The sequence below is a fragment of the Balaenoptera ricei genome, chromosome 12 (genome assembly GCF_028023285.1).
Source record: "Balaenoptera ricei isolate mBalRic1 chromosome 12, mBalRic1.hap2, whole genome shotgun sequence".
Taxonomy (NCBI): domain Eukaryota; kingdom Metazoa; phylum Chordata; class Mammalia; order Artiodactyla; family Balaenopteridae; genus Balaenoptera; species Balaenoptera ricei.
In genome coordinates this window covers 33708154-33729402 of record NC_082650.1, presented here as the reverse complement: position 1 = coordinate 33729402, position 21249 = coordinate 33708154, and the positions used below count along the sequence as shown (strand labels likewise).

General features: G+C 36.5%; 1 protein-coding gene across 1 annotated transcript in view; it reads left to right on the top strand.

The window, feature by feature from the left end:
- The window catches only part of LAMA2 (laminin subunit alpha 2), a 623785-nt gene that overhangs the window by 428494 nt on the left and 174042 nt on the right, over positions 1-21249 (top strand). Inside the window, exons 25-29 of the mRNA XM_059941243.1 lie at positions 204-383; positions 492-680; positions 764-897; positions 5157-5274; positions 12763-12897. Of these exons, the coding sequence (XP_059797226.1) occupies positions 204-383; positions 492-680; positions 764-897; positions 5157-5274; positions 12763-12897 (756 nt within the window). The remainder of the gene's footprint in view (positions 1-203; positions 384-491; positions 681-763; positions 898-5156; positions 5275-12762; positions 12898-21249) is intronic.

Genomic DNA, 21249 nt, shown 5'->3' with positions numbered 1-21249 from the left:
AGCATTGTTTCATGTGTTTGTTGGCAAGCTGTGTATCTTCTTTGGAGAAATGTCTATTTAGGTCTTCTGCCCATTTTTGGATTGGGTTGTTTGTTTTTCTGATATTGAGTTTCATGAGCTGCTTGTAAATTTTGGAGGTTAAGTTTAAAGGAGGCCTCCAAAGACTTAAACTCAGCCCCCTGCTGTGTTTTGATCCCATGCAGGTGACTCTGAAGCCTGAGCAGACCATTCTGCCCCTGGTGGATGAGGCGCTGCAGCACACAACTACCAGAGGCATCATTTTTCAACATCCAGAGATTGTTGCAAACATGGATCTGGTGAGACAAGATCTCCATTTGGAACCTTTTTATTGGAAACTTCCAGAACAATTTGAAGGAAAGAAGGTAAGGACGAGAACTTTGAAGTCACATGAGAACAAAATAAAATATGATTTTAGAATAATGCTATTTGGAGATTTATCTAACTCATCATTCCTCATTCTGTTTTATCAGTTGATGGCCTATGGTGGCAAACTCAAGTACACAATCTATTTTGAGGCCCGGGAAGAGACAGGTTTCTCTACATATAACCCACAAGTTATCATTCGAGGTGGGACTCCTAGTCATGTGAGAATTATCATCAGGCATATGGCTGCTCCTCTAATTGGCCAGTTGACAAGGCATGAAATTGAAATGACAGAGGTAAGGTGGTTAGTTTTTGGGTGCCAGGATGCCAATGGATTTGCAGTCGGTTTTGGCAAAGTGGTTTCTTTTCTTGTTAACAGAAAAAATGGAAATATTATGGTGATGATCCTCGAATTAGTAGAACTGTGACCCGTGAAGACTTCTTGGATGTACTATATGATATCCATTATATTCTTATCAAGGCTACCTATGGAAATATCATGAGACAAAGCAGGTAAACTATAATGAATATCCAAGTTAATTTCTTATTCTAGAGTCTATAAGAGAGATCAGTAAGACATCAGACAAGAAAGATTTAAAAGTTTGGTTTGGGAGTGTGATGATAGAAGACTAGTCAAGGATGGCGTCCAGGTCATCTGGTGGAAATTACTGCCATTCCCCCCAAAAGGGAAACAGAATCAGAAGCAAGATTAAGGGGAAAAATATTGAATTGATCTTTGACATGGTGAATCTTAGATGTCAGGCAGAAATTCAGGAGAAGATGTCCTGCAGGGTAGAGAGAATTCACTGCTGTGCTATAAATAGGTTGCAAGATTGCTGAGAAGGTATCCTCCTTCAACCGTCAGGGGAACCAGGCAGGGCCAAGTTGGTCCTGTCTCTCCCAACCATATGCATTCTCATCTGTTCACCCCAGTGTGCCATACTATATTGCCATTTTCCCTGTGCCTTATGATGTGAAAAGACTGGGAATCACATTGACTAGGAAAGTACACGGAAGAAGAACAAGAATGGATGTCATGAAAGCCAAAGGATGAGAATACTATAAGGGAGTAGGTATGGTTTTTCGTATGACCCAAAGAGGACAATTAAAAGGAGGCTCTTTGAAACTGACACTTAGGATCACACTGGTGACATTCATAATACCAGTTTTAGTGAAGTCCTGGGGCAGAAGTAGTCTCAAGGTTTTGAGGAATGAATGGGACGCAATGAACCTAATATTATGAATGTAGACTATTGTTATCCATGAACAAAATCATAAAAGGGAGGAATGAGGTCATGTCAAAGGTCAAGGGAGGATTGTTTAATGGGAGAGAGAAGTAAGCATGTTTATATACCATGGCGCTGGGGAAGGAGAGGAATTAGTAGCAAAATATAAATTAAAAAATGATAGAATAAAGAGAAAATAAATAATGGAGAAGCCAGGATACTTCAACATCATGAGTATACATGAGTATACTTGAGGTCATGTGCCTCAAGTATAAGGGAAAACTTATCTAATGAGATAAAATGAGGAACTGCGCAGATGTAGCTAAATGTATGTCATGGAGGCAGAAAGTTGAGTTGAGTCCATACACATAGTCTCAACTTCTCTGGCATATTAGCTTCTCTGTTGTGTCTATAAGAATATGAAATCAATAGATGTTTAGAAATAATCTTATATAACAAAATAGTAGATCAGTGCAGGAAAACAAAAGAAAACAAAATTATGAACCCTCTCATTGACAAACCAATGAATATAAAAATACCATGTTTCACTTCGTCCCAGCATGGACTTACATATACTACCATGGACTTATATATACTACTATGTAAAATACATAGCTAGTGGGAAGCAGCCGCATAGCACAGGGAGATCAGCTCGGTGCTTTGTGACCACCTAGAGGGGTCGGGTAGGGAGGGTGGGAGGGAGATACAAGAGGGAGGAGATATGGGGATATATGTATAGCTGATTCACTTTATTATAAAGCAGAAAAGCAGAAAAGCACCATTGTAAAACAATTATACTCCAATAAAGATGTTAAAAACAATAAAATAAAAAATTAAAAAATAAAGAAAGAAAATAAAATACCTTAAAAAAATACCATGTTTCAAATGTTTACACTGTTAAACATGTAGCAGAAAATCCTTTCTTTGTTGTAGAAGATCCATATTGCTCTTCTGATTGTACCGAAAGTAGGGACCAAATCAAGGACCAAAATTTACTTTTAAGTCTATATTGTTTTGATTTTTTTCATGTTTCTCATTTCTAACAGGAGATTCTTTTTTGTTTTGTTTTGTTTTGTTTTTTACAGTAGGTCCTTGTTGGTTATCTATTTTAAATATAGCAGTGTGTACATGTCAATCCCAAACAGGAGATTCTTTTATATGAAATAATTTAAAAAAACATATACCAAAATATCTTGTCAGTTATATTGTTAATTATTTTAGAATTTCAAATGTAAATTAGGTGACAGAAGCCAAAGCAGGTTTGCATGTCCTAGAAGACTGCAGGTGACTTTGTGAGTGTGAAAATATGTTATTTTGAAATTGTTCCATGCTTCAGTAAAAAAGTTTGGTAGCAGAGAGAACATTTTGTTAGTGGATCTGGTAGAAACAATGTTGTCATGCATTTTTTATTATGCTTTCTTTGCCTGTCTCACACCGATTCCACCCTTCTTCGCTGTAAGTTTGCTTTTTTCCCCATAAGTCTCTTTCTCTTATCACTTTATTTCATATACCTCACGAAATAATATCCTTTGGCTTAGGAGTTCCTTTTTTTAAACACTAGAGTAAGTAAATACTTCACTTTTTCTAGGCTCAATAAAAACTAGAGCGAACATCTAGTAACGATAAAAACAAATAAAGCAGTGGATCAGCCCTTGATTTTGTAAGACAGTGGAATTTTGACAAAGGTCAGAGATATGTTTGAGTCTTCCTCTCAAAGTAGTTAACGCATAACCCTGCATCTTTATTCAGTTACAAATTTAAATAGTCTCAGAAGCAGAGAGTTTGTTATACATGTGGTTTGAGGTTCTGACTTTGTACATATTGCAATGCTGAAATTTTCTTTTTTCTTTGCTTTTGTCCTCTCTTACATTTATTTGAAGAACTTAATGACTTTGTTTTTCAGTACTCATTTAAATAGATGCCTGAGTTTGGCCAAATCCCTGATTCAAGCAAAACAATTCCTCTCTGATTCCCTGAGGAAAAATAATGATGTGTTGCAGAAATGTCTGTTGCTAACACCATTCAGGTTTCACTTGGTTTTTAAATACTCACTAGTCTGTTGTGTGCATGCATGTGCCAGAGAAAGGAAGGTGATGCTAGAAACTCCTCAGGTTATAAAATGCCATGAGATACTAGCAGAGATGACTTTGCAACAAACACCGAGTTACCTTCCTACTCCCTCAGAGAACCCAGAGTCTTTCTTGTAAGACGGGAGTGGTTCATTTACAGATCACAGCTGCTGTGCGTCCTATAATGAGGGGAGCATGAAATCTGAATTTTAACTGAACATGTGTTTCATAAAGGCTGGCTGGTCTTCAGATTGTAGATTACAATGGGAGCCAAGTCAGAATGCACATTCATAATTCAGTGTCAGTAAAACCTACCTATTCTCGTTATAAAGTTTATGATTCAAGCTCCTTAAGCTATTAGAGGTGCGTTTTATTGAAGCACAACTATTCATTGTCTCATTTAAAAGTTTATTTGCAGAACATTTCATGTTACCAGTTAGTCATGAAACAGTCTGAGTTTATGGACTGTGTATTTTTTTTTTTTTTTTAATTTGTGGCTGTGTTGGGTCTTCGTTTCTGTGCGAGGGCTTTCTCTAGTTGTGGCAAGCGGGGGCCACTCTTCATCGTGGTGCGTGGGCCTCTCACCATCGCGGCCTCTCTTGTTGCGGAGCACAGGCTCCAGACGCGCAGGCTCAGTAGTTGTGGCTCACGGGCCTAGTTGCTCCGCGGCATGTGGGATCTTCCCAGACCAGGGCTCGAACCCGTGTCCCCTGCATTAGCAGGCAGATTCTCAGCTACTGCGCCACCAGGGAAGCCCGGGCTGTGTATATTTTTTAATGTATAATTTCAAATTATTACAAAGGGTATCAGCATTTTTATTGTGAATAATTTTTTTCAATTATAAGGACCTTTCCACCAATAGGAAGGGTGGGTTAAGTTACTTGAAGGCTTTATTCAATAAAGTTAACAAAAGACTAATTTGAGAGGTTCTTTATCCTCAGAAAGATATCAGTATTACTAGCTTATGCTCAGTCGTTTCCTAGATGGTTTTCTAAAGTTCTTGAAAGGACGTTCAGAGATTCAAGAGCAAGAAATTGGGACCGGTTGCAAATTAAAAGCAATTTCACTAGTAACGACTGGAGATTTTCCAACAGGGAATGACCTTGGGTGGTCTGTTTGAAAGAATGAAAATGTCTAACTAATTGGCCATGTCTACCTGAAGCCACTCACATTTTTAAAAGTGGGAGGAAAACTCTTTATAATAACTTCTCAATAGGACATCAGACATCTAATTTCCTAAACGCTTTATGATTCATGTGAATATTTTGCTAATGTGTAATCTCACCCTTTGGGGAAGCAAAGATGCTGGAATAAGATGTGGCACACGGAGCCCCTGGAATTTAGCAGCTTCAAAACAATAGAACAAGTTTGTGGTTGTTGACAAAACCTTGAGAAGACCCTTCTTTCAGGATTGAGTGTTTGCTAGGTAAGCTTAATTTACTGGTACCCCCATCTAAGTATTTGCTCGCTGTTCCAGGATTTCTGAAATCTCAATGGAGGTAGCTGAACAAGGACGCATCACAGCAATGACTCCTCCAGCTCACTTGATAGAAAGATGTGATTGTCCCGCAGGCTATTCTGGCTTGTCCTGTGAGGTAAGCTGGCTCCAACTAACCTTCTTAAGCCCCACTCAACCAGCCAAATGGAAATACTCCCAGGACCACCTTTACTGCAATCAGTTTTACTTTAAGGCATACCCTCAACCTATTTTATCTGATCTTCCACTCACAATATGAGACGCAGTAAGAAGACCATGATGTCATTGCTCCCTAGAGGTAAGAATCACAACTCAAGGGAAATATCTAATAAAAATGAAAAGATTTGTAAAAATATGAAACAGTCAGGAAATAAGAATGTTTTCTAAAGGCCCCTTTCTTGTAGCTGATCTGTTTTCTTGGCACCTTTTCTGAACAGAGACATTTAAACTGCAGTGATTATGAGACAAGATTATATCGGGATTTGAAAGATTGTTTTTATATAGAACATGACAAAACTTAGGCAATAAATATCAGACTGTTCCCTTTAACACAGGCTTCTCAGAAGGACATAAATTGTTCCAATAGTGCCACTGCCACTCAGTCATTATATTTTTAAAACTGCATTTTTTACTTTCTAGGATATTCCTTTGACTATCTTCAGAATTGGTCAATTTTCTAGATCTTTATTTTGTGGAACCAATTTAATTTTTACAAATATTAAATCTTAATAGGAAGAGTATGATCTAGGGAGAGGTGGAATTGCTGAAAAAGTGGCCTGGATTTGAATCTCTGCTTCATCATATACTAAGACTGAGACCGTGTGCAGCTTGTAAACCTGCTTAAGCTTCAGCTGGTAAATCTCCAAGCCCCTGAGTAACTGCCACCACACTCACCCCTTCTCCTGTAGACCCTATAGTCCTCTCCACAGTGCAACAAATAAAGGCTGGCCTGGGAGGGGCCTCCAGGACCTGCTCCAGCCCTACAGCATGGATTCTTTCCCCTTAGTCAGATTGGTTGGTGGCCACTACGTACTAGTTAGATATTTTTAATATCTCCCGTACCTACAGCCCAAGAATCACATGAAGGCTAAATGAACTAGAACTTAAGCACTTATCACAGTGCCTGGTAGTAGTCATAATAATAATAATAATAAACTCAATATGGTTAATAATATTATTAATGGAATAAGTAGTTATAGATCTAATGATTGATTTATTTATAAATACAGTTGGCCCTTGAACAACATGGGTTTGAACTGCCTGGGTCCTCTTATGTATGAATTTTTTTCAGTAAATATACAATGGACCCTCCACGGGTTTCCAGGCCACAGATCCAACCAACTGCAGATCAGCAATTCCATCCGTGGTTGGTTGAATCCACTAACGCCGTACCAGCAGATATGAGAGAGCCGACTCTGGGACTTAAGCATCGACAGAGACTCATGGAACTAATCTCCTGGCAGATAGTGAGGGAGGACTGTAATTTTGTATATCTTTTGTAAATAGGATTTGAGAAGTTTTATTAAGTATGGCTCAGAAGGCAGGTGAAGTACACTTAAAAACAACGGATATAACTCTCTTGAGAGGTGGCATGGTATAATGAAAAGAAAAAAGGAGTTTGGTCTCGGTGAATCCTCCCTTCTCTACTTGAACAGGACATTTGCTCTTTGTTGCTGAACTTTGGGGTTTTCGTACCCATAGAATCATCATGAGGATTAATTTAAATGAAATCATACATATAAAAGCTCCTTTGTAAATTGAAACGTCATTCAACTTAGTTGCCATTGTATGAATTCCACACAGGTCAGAAAACAAATTTCATAAGAATAACTGCAAATATCTGTGAAATATCCTTGGAAGAATTTTATAGTTTTGTGACTGCTCTGAACAGCAATATTTATTTGAGTGTGCCTATTTTGATCTAATAAATGACCAAATAATCCATCTCATTATTATATCATAACTCGTACATTCATGTATACATTTGTACATGCACCAGTAAGTATGTATATTGCACCTATATGCACAACCCAATATGTGTGAAATATATATATGCACGCACATTGTAGATGTGAAAAATGAGGCAGTGACAGAGGCACATACAAAATATGCTACCTTTCCAATGAGCATGAAAAAGATAAAAGATTGAATTTGAGATTTTTCTAGACAAGAGGTGGAATTTTATTTATCCCAGGGAGTGTTTGGCTGTACTGCTGTTTCACTGTGTAACCTTGGTCAATGCCTTAATTGCTATAGGCCTTAGTTATTATATAGTTATCCAATCTATAAAATTACAGGTTGGGTTTTGAAGTTCTAACATTCTCCAATTCTGCAATGTTATTTTGCTATACAAGATATAAAGTAGTCGATTGACCTTAGCTATCTTGAAGAGAAAGTTACTACAGCTATATTTTTCTGCATTTATTTAAAGAATACTCTTCACTTATGAACAAAAATATTAGCAGAGTAGCAAATTATTTTAATGCAATCTACCTTCCATTCCAGATTTGAAATGTTACAATTCATCTTATTATGATCAGCAGGCTTTTTAAATAGTATATTCTAAAACATACTTTCCCATTAATTTTAGTAATTTTCCATCATTATATGAAAATATAAATTAGCCAATACAAATACAAATAAAGCCAATGATACATGAAGAAAATCAAGAAAAACTAGAAACACATATAAACTATTATCTGCATTGGTGGCTTCACCTATGTCCTGTGAATTTCACTTAAGCTCCTGTTGACAGACAATAATTACAGTAATATCTTAGAGGAGAGATTAGGGAATAAAGACCTATCTCTTAGAACAAGCTACCTGAGGTTTTCTCCACAACCCATTGCCTCTAATCCATTATACATCTTATTTATAATTCATCTTGAATCTAAAGTGTAATTACTCAGGCATAAAGTCTAATCATCAAAGCAAGAACTAAGGACAGTTTTGAAATAATACATCCCATTCTAGTAACATATGCTTTGGGTCATGAATACACGAAACAATTCCTTTACAATATTTTCACCAAATGTAAGGTATTCTAGAGACATTTGCATTTACAAGCTACTCATTTCATGTTTTTATCCAGAAATGTGGTTGCAAGGAAACAAAATTAAGTGTTGGTTACCATTGTAAATATAACCAGTTGTGAAGACACTTAGCCTTGCCTGTTACCTGTAGGGTTATAACACTGTAGCCCTGTTCATTGAAAATGTCAGTTCTAGAAATGCCTACTTATTATAATTTATGATTTGAAGTAGAGACTAGGTTACCTTTAGAAGTCAAATAAAGAACACAATTTCCTCACCACATTTGTTGGTGTGGGAGCCGTTGAGTTTACCGTACTTTACCTAAGCTACTCCTCACTGTTGTCTCGGTTAACATTGTTGCCTAAACTGACCTAAACTCAGGTTAGGTTGTATGTAGAAATGGAAACTATTCAATGCTGAATATGTGGTTCTCTGCAATAAGATCATGGAAGTCAGAAATTCACAGGTGATCTCCTAATGATATTTTGCTCATTTCATCTTGTTTCCCCTTTCCATCATGTTTTAATAGGGCTTCTGGCTCACAGTTGAATGGCTAGTATGTACTGGATCACCATTCACAAGCCGTCAATTGGCTATCAACAATAATTTTTTAAATCCTCAAACAAAAATCCTCAAACAGTACCTATTATCAACTCATAAAACTCAAAAGACAAAATAGTGAGACTAGACTTTTTTTCTTACACATGCACATTTCTAGGGATGCTCTTTACCACTTCAGTTGCACATGGAAGACCCAAAGACTCTTTTCATATACATTAAAATATTAAAGAACGTGGTATGGGTAAGTGGCATACATTGTAATTTTGTTTCCCACTGCAGTGTAGAACAATCACTGTTGCCTTTGTTTTCAGTGTATTCTCGATGACTATATCTAAAAAATCATCTGGAATAGAGACACCCATATTGATTTATTGTATTTCAAGCACTACACACACATCATCTCATTTAATCCTCACAACAACCCTATTAAAAAAACACACAAAACTGACTATTTATTGAGTGCCTACTGTATCCTGCACAATGTCAAGTGCATTCCCTAATACACTTACACCAACATTATTGAGCAAATTATAATTCCCATTTTATGGGTGAGGAAATGGAAGCTCAGGCAGGTTAGGAAACCTGCCCTTTATCACACAGTTGGAAAACAGCAAAACAGCAATCTGAACCTACCTAAGTCTGTTTCAAAAAACCTAGCTACATTAATACTCAACTAGTAAGTTATACAACATCCTTACATTGCATGTGAGGAAGCTTCAGCCCACAGCATTTAAAACCTGCATAAGTCGTATGTAGTAAGTGGTGAAACAGGAATTAAACCTAGGATTGTCTGATTGCAAAACCCATGTAAATATACAAGATAGTGTTTTTACTGGCAACAGCACAAGTATCTCTTTTTATTGTTAAACTCTGCGTTATGTAACCCGGCACCTGGAGCCCGTTGGCTCTGTACTCTCTTTGTCTCCCATTCCCTTCTTTCCTCCCTCCCACATTTTTGTGCAATTTGATTCTAACATTATGATGGGATACCATATTATGAAAACAAATTAAAGATGGAAGGAGAGCAGAAGAAAATTGAGCTCTGAATAATTTCAGCACAAGGCAAGAAGAGAACTTTGGAAAAGTTTGAGTTAGGAAAAAAAAAAAAAGGATAAGATTAGGACAGTGTTTATGTACTTGCTTTTCTGTAATTCTTTATTTTGTTCCAGAAAGAATTTTAGACGGGACTTTAAAAAGTAGCTATTATCTTTCCTCTTTTTTTCCCAACTCAAATATAATCATTCTCATGAATTTTGCCCCAGTTGACTGACAAGGAAAACGTCTGATTTTGAAAAACATCCTCAAATATTTGAAAAATGAAAAAAATAAATACAAACAGCGTCCATGAAAGGAGGAGATTAAAGAGAAATAAATATGTCTCATTCCTTTACAAAGTGTGTTTGAAGTTTCTAATTCTTGTGTTGCAGAATAGTCTCTCTTTTTTTTTTTCTAAGAAGTTTAATCTATAAGGACACAAAATTAATCTAGAGTGTTAGAACTGTAGAAACTTCAGCAATCAACTGAGTTAATCCATCTGCTCATTTGTGGGATGAGGAAACCACATCTCAACAACACCAAACGACTTGCCTGTATCCCTCAGGCAAAACGAACTAGTAAAATCAAGGCTTCCATATTCATTGATGTTGCAGTACCAGAGTCTGTACGCCCTTCAAAGACACACATTCCCAGCAGGGAATGAGGAATGTGCCAGTGACTCTCAATCCTGGCTGCTTATTAGACCCTCCTGGGAGTTTTACAACAAACCCTGGCCCTAGTCTCCACTAATTATATTAGAATCTCTGGGGGCAGAGCCAGGTATCCGTATTTAAAGCTCCTCAGACGATTCTATGTGCAGCCAGGGTTGAGAATCACATAGACAGGCCTAAAAGCTTCCACATGGGGCTTGACTTGGAGCCCAGACTTTTACCCGCACTGGAGTGCTTTTCTACTTTGTCCTACTCTTTCCAGAGAAGAGCCATAGTAATAAGAGAAACTGGGTGTAAACTTCACCTGCAGTGCTCACCTTCAGATTTCAGTCCATAACATTGAATTTCATATGATTCCTCAATGAAAAGTACCGTTTCTTAATGTTATTCTTCTTCTAAGACTTTTTTTTAAACTTTTGTTTGATACGAAAAGTAGAGCTAGGAACTCTCAATTTGTGTGATTTTTTTTTTTTTTTTTAATTTTTATTTATTTATTTATTTATTTATGGCTGTGTTGGGTCTTCGTTTCTGCGCGAGGGCTCTCTCCAGTTGCGGAGAGCGGGGGCCACTCTTCATCGCGGTGCGCGGGCCTCTCACTATCGCGGCCTCTCTTGTTGCGGAGCACAGGCTCCAGACGCGCAGGCTCAGTAATTGTGGCTCACGGGCCCAGTTGCTCCGTGGCATGTGGGATCTTCCCAGACCAGGGCTCGAACCCGTGTCCCCTGCATTGGCAGGCAGACTCTCAACCACTGCGCCACCAGGGAAGCCCAATTTGTGTGATTTTTAAAGACACACACACACACCCCAAGCAAATACACCAGTAAAATAACAATAATTATATAAGTATCCAAGGATGAAATCTATATAAAGAAAATCCAATTTTATTCTACAGTCAGCACACACCAGAACTGGAACAACCCATACTATGTAACATTTTTAAACACGCCTTGGATTGTTTCTTCAGTTATGCTTAAATGAATTCCTCAGCCATAATTTCCAGACCTTATTTGGTAACAATGGCAAAAATGAACCTTGATTTTCAAGAATATGAATAAACTTATTAAAATATCCTAGGTCCACTATAAGACAAAAAGGACTCAAAATATTTTGAATACTATTCCCAGTTTTATCAGCTTGCTCAAATCCAGGATATTATTAAATCTCATTAGAATTTCTTATACGCTGAGATAAAAGCAGAGAGACTCTTAAATGCTTAGTTGAAGTACTCTCACATTATCCAAATCAAAACAAACAAGGAGAGTGCTGACTATTGATCGTTTTTATTCTAAGGAGCCTCTACATACTCCACTCTGGATGACCTAGTCCTGAACCAAAAGGATGCAAAGGCATTAAGAAGTTCTTAATTCACTATTTTTTCCCCTGCTTATTCAGCAATCACTTTTCTCATCAATGGGAGCAAAATATCCTGTGAAAAAATTTTTACATTGCTAATATCCCTTTATAATCGTCAGTGGAATCTGGAAAACTAACTTCTATCCCTTACTCGTAAATCAAACAATGGCTAATAAATGCAGCAGCTTTGCACGCTAAGAGATCTGAGCCCAAAACACAAGACTGTTCTCATTCCCTCTTCAGAGCTATGGGCTTTCTTCCAAAGAGCCAGAGATGTTTCTTGATACATTTACATAATAAACCCGAATGAAGATGGAAGTCTTGATTTTGCATATGTCAGCTTTGCTAGCAGTTTCCTGTTTGCTCTCAGATTTTTATTGCAAAATGAAAAAACTAGATCAAGGAAAGATACATTTTACTGGTGGCCTAATATTCCCAAGACATGTAGAACTTTTATTATTTTGAATTTCTTACTTTTATAGTCTTCAAAATATACTGATATAAATAACACGACCGTGACACTTTTTTATTTATTTAATTTTTTTCTGAGTCTCATTGGACATTTCCTAGTTACCCATCAAGCACAGTGGAAGCAGATTTTAGGTTGTCAAGGACATTGGAATTCTCTCTTTAGTCCATATGACAATTTTATTTAAAAACAAACTTCTTTTTCAAGAAAAAGAAGACTATTTGAAGTTTGTCCAGGCTGAGTGGTATTTGCAAATGACAGCTTTCCTTTGCTAAAGTCTGATGACACAGATGCTGCGTGTATACTCTATGGACCAGGCAGAATACACATTAGGAATCAAAAGTGACATTCATTGTTTCTAAGCGGTGTTGCCTTTACCGCTGATGGGGAGAAAGAAATCCTTCTTTTTAACTGCTGAAGAACCCAAGTGTTCCTAAAGAAAGATTTCCAATTTGGCTGTCCTAATTGGCTTCGTTTTCTTTCAGGCCTGCATGCCAGGATTTTATCGACTGCGTTCCGAGCCAGGTGGCCGTACCCCTGGACCAGCCCTGGGCACCTGTGTTCCATGTCAGTGTCATGGACACAGCAGCCTGTGTGACCCTGAAACCTCCATATGCCAGGTATTCATCTGAGCCTTTCTTGAACAAAGCCCATGTGCTCATTTCTCTTTACACATATTCGTATACTGAGTGCAGAGGTCAGCTAACCTGCAGGGGACTTAACTGAATGTGTGTGTGTGTGTGAAACAAAACGTGGGGAAAAATATACATTTACCATATTACGCATTTTTTAAAGTAACTAAAAAGTTATAACTGGAAAAACCACTGCTCATGTCAAGAAATAGTATATTATTATCAACAGCATCGTAGTCAAATACCAGACAACACAACGATTTATTTAAAAATCACATGAGGGTTTTTTTCTGATTATAAATAAAAATAAGCTCTTCGTAAGAAATTTGGAAATCATAGAAAAGTGTTAAGGAAAAAAATAAAAGTCACCCAAAATTCAACATAAGATAAACATTTAATATTTTATGTGTTTCCCACCAATTTTATGTATGTGTTTATAAAGAAGATTTATATAACACTGTAGGTGTAGTTTTATGTTCTGCATTTTAAAAAATGTACATATCATGAGCATATTATGTTGTTAAATAGTCTCTAAAATCTTTACAATCTTTGATTTGATATCCCATAATTTAACCATTTCTTTAAAAAATTTGACTGCTCTTATTTTTTTGTTGTTATTGTGTTCCTGCTAACACCCTACTCTGTCACCCCTGGAACAATCAGGACTGTGGAGAAATTCAGGTTCCCTGTGTCACCACTTAGGGTCCCCAGACTCTAGTCCCCACGCAACTCTGGGTGTCTCCTCTGCTGAACTCATTTCCCACCTCTCCTCATCTCCTGAAACTCTTTCATGGAGCCTTGTGGAACTCATGACCAGACATCAGCAAAATCCCCTACGTAATCTCCCTCTTCTTTTGAGGTCCTCTTTATTTGCTCAAACTGAAACCTGGTTTCCCAACACACTACTCCCCTGGCAGTGCTCTCAAGTGGAAGCCACTGTTTTTTCTCACACTCTTCACTCCCCTGAGCCTGAGGGTGGCGCAGTGGCCCTGCTCCTCATTGCCACTTTCAGGTCATCCTTGTTTTCTCTTCTGTAACAACACCTAGCTTTGAATCTCAGATCTCCATCCATTTGCCCACTACACCTGCTTGTTGAAGCTATTTACTAACCCTCAGGTCACCCACCTCATTCCTTGAAGATTTTTCCTTTGTATCATTGCCATCCACTCTAGCACCACTCCTATCATAATTCCTGGTGATTTTGATGCCCATAAAATGGACTCTTCCCATGTCTTGTCCTCACTCCATGAGCCTGTCTGAGAACTTGTCATTACCACGAACTGAGTGCCTCTATAGTCTCAATGCCAACTATCCTCTCCTTTGACCACCGTTTCTTTTCTTTCCAGTTCACTTCTTCTTAGTACTTCAGTGTCAACATTTTGTCTCATCATCGACACTCACATCTTTATCATTCCTTATGTTTCTCATGCCCTCACTTTCTTAACCAGCTTAATATTCATGACCCCATTTTTTTTTTTTTTTTTTTTGGCTGCGTTGGATCTTCGTTGCTGTGCACAGACTTTCTCTAGTTGCGGCGAGTGCAGGCTTCTCATCGCGGTGGCTTCTCTTGTTGCAGAGCACGGGCTCCAGGCGCGTGGGCTTCAGTAGTTGCAGCACACAGGCTCAGTAGTTGTGGCTTGTAGGCTCTAGAGCACAGGCTCAGTAGTTGTGGCGCACGGGCTTAGTTACTCTGCGTCATGTGGGATCTTCCTGGACCAGGGATCAAACCCATGTCCCCTGCATTGGCCGGCGGATTCTTAAGCACTGCACCACCAGGGAAGTCCGATGACCCTTCTTTAATATCACTGCTTTGTAATGTTCATTTCTCTTATTACCACTCCTTTACTTATGTTTACTCAGTGAATTCCAACTCTGGTTAAATCCTACTCCTCCAATACCTATGCCTTCTAATCTGAATGCAGCTGTGGAAAATAGTCAACTCTGCTGACTAGTCTCACCGTATGTTCACTATCACTCACTTCAAAGGGAACCTTTGTGCTGCTCTTCCATCATGCCACGTTTCTCCAGTCCAGTGCCTCTCACATTCCTGCGTGATAATTTCATACCTTCTCACCCCTCTTCAAATCCCAAACCCTTCCAGACCCATTTCCATCCTTACTTTCAGTTGATGGCCTTGTTTCTTCTTATTTCACTGAGAAGTTAAAAACAATCAGAAGAGAACTAACCCAAGCTCCCACTAACACATGCACCTACCTTTCTGCATCTGTGTGCAATTACTCTGGTTTTTCCACCAATTTGGATGAACTGTTCTTTGTAGAAAAGACCAACTCTGCCATCTATGCTCTAGATCCCAGCCCGCCCTCCCATTCAAGGACATCACTCTGATTCAAGGACATCACTCTGGCCATGCCTATTCTCCCCTCCCTTCTGAATCACTTTTTGGTACTTCTTCTATCTTAAAAAACATAAACAAACAAACAAATAAATAAATCTCTCTTGACTCCACTTCCCCTCTTGATTTTTACCACTTCATTCCTCTCCTTTCACATAGAGAAGAGTTTATACTCTTGTCTACAATTTCTCTCCTACCATTCTCCCTTGAACTACTAAAATCAGGCTTTTCCTCCACCACTGTATGCATACCAACTACTAGTGTTCAGCTCTTCATTGTACTTGATTTATCAGCAGCATTTGCTCCTCTGAATCAGCCATTCCTCTCGAAGCTTTTGTTCAGTTTTCTTTTCTGGACATGATATTCTAGGGTTTTTCAAGCTAGATGGCTGCTCCTTCTCAGTCCTCTTTGCTGTTTTCTCCTCATTACCTGAAATCAATATACTGGTATTCCTAGGATTCAATCCTTGGAGCAATTTGCTTGTCTGACTACACTCATTCTCATGGAGATCTCACCCAGGCAATGACTTTCAATATCTATACTGAGATCTCACAATATTTACCATTATTTCTATGATTAAATTTTAGAGCCAACTCTTTAATCTTTCCAAAATTTATTATAATGTGGGGAGATAATTTTTCCTCAATATGTTACTTTAAAGAAACATTTATTTGTTAATATTTCCTTTTCTCCTTGACACATCATGGTATCTGAATATATACACATTTGTTTTGTTCATTTTAAGATATGTTTAAAGGATCATCTATTCTTTTCTGCTTACCTTTTATTTCCTATTATAATGTTCTGATTACCTTCATTTTATAGTACGTTATAAATTCTGGTAAAGCAAGACCCTTTACTACTCTTCTTTTCCTAATTTTCTTAACTTGATGTACTTATATATTCTTCCAAATGACATTTTGATTCACTATTTTAATCTCTTCCCCAAAAAAACATTACTGGAATTTTTATTGAAAATGCATTAAACCTGTTTGTAAAGAATTGCTATCTTTACACTATTCAGCTATCCTCCCTAAACCCAGGAATGATACTCTTCTCTATTCAAACATTTTATGTCTCACAGTTTTTAATATTATCCGTATGGGCTATGCATTTGTTATGTTAAAATTATTGCCAATTATCTTACATTTTCTTTTTAATGGTGAGCATTACATTTTTTTGTTTCAGTGTATTTATTATCTGGTCATTACTGGTAAATATTGACAAAATATATTTTTTACATGTGTTTGATATCCAGCCACTTTTTTTCTAGTTCTAGAAGTTTCTTGCTTGATTCTTTCAGTTATTTTTATATTTACAACAATAATATTTGCAATAACTATAATTGTGTCTTCCTTGCCAGAGCTATATCTAGTATAATAATTTCATTTTTTGCATTGATTAAGTCTCCCAAAAAATGTTAAATTGGAGGATAGTCAGCTTCCTATCTTATTCCTGATTTTAATACGAAAGCCTCAGGTCTTTCACCACAAAGTATGAGGCTGGTGATTAGTTTAAGGTAAATATTTTTTATCGTGTTAAGAAAACTTCTTTTTATTCCTGACTTCTTAAAGATATCTTCTTTCAATCAAGACAGAATATGGAAATTTATCATATGCTTATTTGTGAGGACTGGAGTGGAGGTGAAGGTCTTACCCATCCTTGAATTCTTGAAATAATCATGATTTGGTTTAAGTGTAGCATTTTTTTCACCAATCTACTGGCTTGTAAAATTGAATAGATAATTTCAAGGAGGTGGTTAACTTATGCATTCTTAAGTGAGAATTAAATGCATTTTTCTTTCTTATGCAGTCATTGCTGGAATTTTTAATAGTAATGTCACTCCATATGAATAATTTAGAAGCATTCACAAAATATACAGTTTAATTTCATTTTTATTTAGGATAAAAAGTTGCTGTCATTATATTGTCCTGTTTTGACCAATAGGCTACTATATCTATTTTTGTGCCTTAAGGATCCTTATTAGAGGTCTATTTTCTGAGATATCCCTAGATGAAGTAAAAAATAAATACATAGGTGCATCAAACATGCACAGCTAGTATAAATTGCTGTGCTCTGAATTTTTATATTTTCCTTCAGGGAACTTATAACTTCTGAATTTAGACAACTTTGTTTATCTTTGAAACAGCCCCGTGAGGCAAATAGAAAATAGCTATTATTACTCCGATGCTATAACTGAGGCAACTGAAGCATACTGATTTCTTTACTATTTGTACTGTGTTTCCCAGTTTAATATCATATCCACTACACAGTGCAATGCCCTCTATGTCAGTATAGTGGTTATAAGCATGACTCTGGTCAGACTGCCTTGAGTCAAATCCTGGCTTCATCCCTTTTGGGCTGTGTGGGCCTAGTCAATTTATTTAGCCTCACTGGTGTCTTAATTTCCTCATTTATAAAATGAGGATATGAATAGTACCTACTCATAGAGTTTTTCTATGGATTCAGTGAAATACTAGATAAAAGGCTTAGAACATTAATTAGCACATGATAAGCTCTATAGTAGAAGTGATAGCTATGATGATTGATGATGATAAAGATGATCATTACCATACATGTTAGCCACTATTTATAGTCTAAGAACCAATCAGATGATAAATAATCAAAAATTAATGTAAAAAACCACTGTTATATCCAGCGCTATACTAGATTTTCTCACTTTTTTTTCTTTATTCCTTTCTTCAAAAATAAGGGGTAGAGAAGAAACAAAACTATAGAAAACTTCACAGGCTAGGCATTTCAACTGTTAAATAAAACCCACATCATTTTGTAACTATTCTCTTCATAATTCCTCATGACACTTACAAGAGAGCTGTTGCTTCTTTGTAGGTGCTAATAAATCCTACACATAGGCATGTTATTACCAATAGCTCAGTGACCATTACCCCTTAAGGAAAATTTTCTTCAGAATGGAGGAGTAAAACCTACATGATATTGAACCCCAAGCCAGAAGGGGGAGAAGAGGTAGGTGAATTAATACTAATCAGAACACACACACACACACACATACACACACACACACACATACATACACAATCACATAGATAGATAGATAGAATTTTCATAGTTTATATAACACACACATCTATGCCTATATTTATTTATAAACATATATATTATCATTTATCACTATAGCTCTATAGTCAATATTATTTCTCCTATATTTTACGTGGGAAAATTGAAGTCCCAGCTAGTGCAAATAACTTCTCAAGACCAAATAGTTTGTGAAAATATTATTTTCACTCTATCACAATTCTTATTTTAAAATGAAAAGGATAAAATAAATCTCTATCATTGATCTGCCCTGTTGTCTGTAACACTGTCAGTATCTGTGGTAATCAATTAGCTATATCCTCAGTAAATAATCTCATAACTGTAATCTACTGTATTTAAGGTGTTTTATAAACCTTATCTTATTTAATCTATCTGACCTCTTACCAAGATAGGAATTATTAGCATTTCATTATAACTCTGAAAATTAATCCTAAAAAAATTTAACTTACAGAGCCTTGGCTAAAAAGCATTAGACTCGGGTTTCAAATCCACTGCAGAATGGTACCTGGAGATTGTGAGAGAGAGTAATCACACTTTTAGCTGATTAAATGAGTTTGATTTGAAGGTCCAGGTGAATTATACCCTAGAATACTGATAGAATCTGCAGTGTGATTAAGAGCCATCTATGAAAAATATTTGCAAAATCATGAAAATATGAAATTTGTCACAGGATGGAAAGCAGTGAAATGTCATTCCAGGTTTTATAAAGGAAAGTATTGTAGAATATAAGAAACAGATTGATTTCAGTCTCCAGTGTAGCATAAACAGTGCTTATTAGGAATCAGAATAGGTTCCCTCAAAATAAAACATATCAAACTAATTGCTAGTTACTATGTATATGATATCTGAGACTCTAGGTCCCTGAATCTCAGTATAATTTCAAATTCATCAGACAGTGTGATAAATCATATGTCAAATTTAGTAAAAATGGTAACAGCTACCATGTGTCCAACCTTATATATGTACCAGAACCAGGGCTTGCCACTGTAGATAGATCTTTTCTCATTTATTCTTACAGTAAATTTATGAGACAGACAGGATTATTCCTTCTAATACAGTTGATGAACTGATGCTGAGAGAAATTATATAATTTGCTTAAGTCATAAGCCTATAAGGGTTAGATCTATGGTTCAAACTCTGGTTTGTTTAAATAGGCATTTGATAGAATGTTTCATTATATCCTCACAAACATGGTTGAAAATATGGGCCAAGTGGTAATCAGGTAACAGAAGTTAGAAGTTGCTGAACAGCATGACCTCGAATAAGTTCTAGAGATGTCTCCAATGATGAGGCATAGGGTTTGTGCTTGACCCTGTCATGTTCAAAATCTTTATCAGTGATTTGGATGAGATCTATCAAATATTCAGATGACGTAAAGCTAGAAGTTTTACCTACTGTGTTGAATGGTGGTCAAGAATCAAAAAGAGCCTGGCAGGTGGAACTATGAGCTACAATTAACGAGATGAAATTAATAGAATAGGTTTTGAACTTAGGTAGGCTCACTTGTTTATTCATTCTTGAGGCATTTGTTAATAAGTATTTCCAAAGTTCAGGCACTGTGGTGGGTGCTGGGAGAATAATGATGAGGAATGTGTGAACTTTGCCCTCTAGGAGTTTATATTCTAGTGTTTAAGGGAAAGAACAAAGGAAATGACACATAGTAGCAACTTCTGTGAAATAGGAATTCTTACTTGACTACAGATTCATTTGTACAAGATCAAGATCAAGGAAGGAAGTACGTTAAATATATTTGCAAAATTAATAATCTCTATTTTAAGAGAAATTCTGAGTAACCAGAGTTGTTAGCTGTTTAGCTTGGGAAAAAATGGTATTTAGATTGAAAAAAGATTTAGGAAATAATAGTGTTCTTTAGATATTTGAGGACTTTCCCCAGGAAATGGGAATTAGACTTAATCTGCATAGCTTCAGAAGGCAGAATTTGGATCACTGACTAAAAATTAGAGTGAAACAAGTTTTCATTTAGCATAAGGAAAAACTTTATAGCTTGTAGTTATACAAGATGAAAAGGGCTGCCTTATAAGAATCTGTGCATTTAATAATATGTCAAGGAATGTGTAGAGGCATCCCTATAAGGAAAGAAGGTTAAGTAACTTCTCACCTTAGTTTTAAGATACCAAATATAAATATAATATTTATTTTATCTAGTGGAAAGAATATATACCACCAGTTTTCCCATGTACAAAAAACAAAAACGAAAACAAATGCCATATATTCTGATCTACTATTGAAAAGATAGTAGCACATATTAATCTCGAGATCATTAAACTTCTCATTAGGCATCTAAAAATATAAAAATTTTTCCTAAAGATTAATTTCTATACAAGGAAATATTATGTCCACTATTTCAGAGCAGACAGGAAAGTCATATGAAAGGTCTATGTCAAAAAGTTTCAAAAATAACATCATGATTTATGTGCTGTGTTTGTGGACCTAACAGGGACATTTGATTCCGTTAACCAAGTTTAGTATGTCAGCAACCCTGTGAAAGATTGACTATCCAAAGAAAGTTAAAATATTTGCTTTCTCTGTGAAGAAATTATACAGAGTTGTAGGTATAAAAGAGGCAAACCATATTTTTCAATCTCTGTATTTTTAGTAATGATTAGCATTATTTTTTGTTTTGATTCCGTTATCGATGTTATAGGAGGTTACATAAAATAACTCATGCAGTTAGTTTCTTTACAAAGGCAAAAGCTGACAATTATTGTTCTAGATTCCATGTATTTTGGAGCACGTGTTCATTTCTATAACTATAAAGTATGTTCTTAAAACACTCCCCAGTTGACACTTATTCATCATTTGGCACCTTGCTGAATGATTTGAGACTGCAATTCATAGATAATTATTTTATCTTGGAACCATTATCACTCACCATGCTACTGTTAAATATG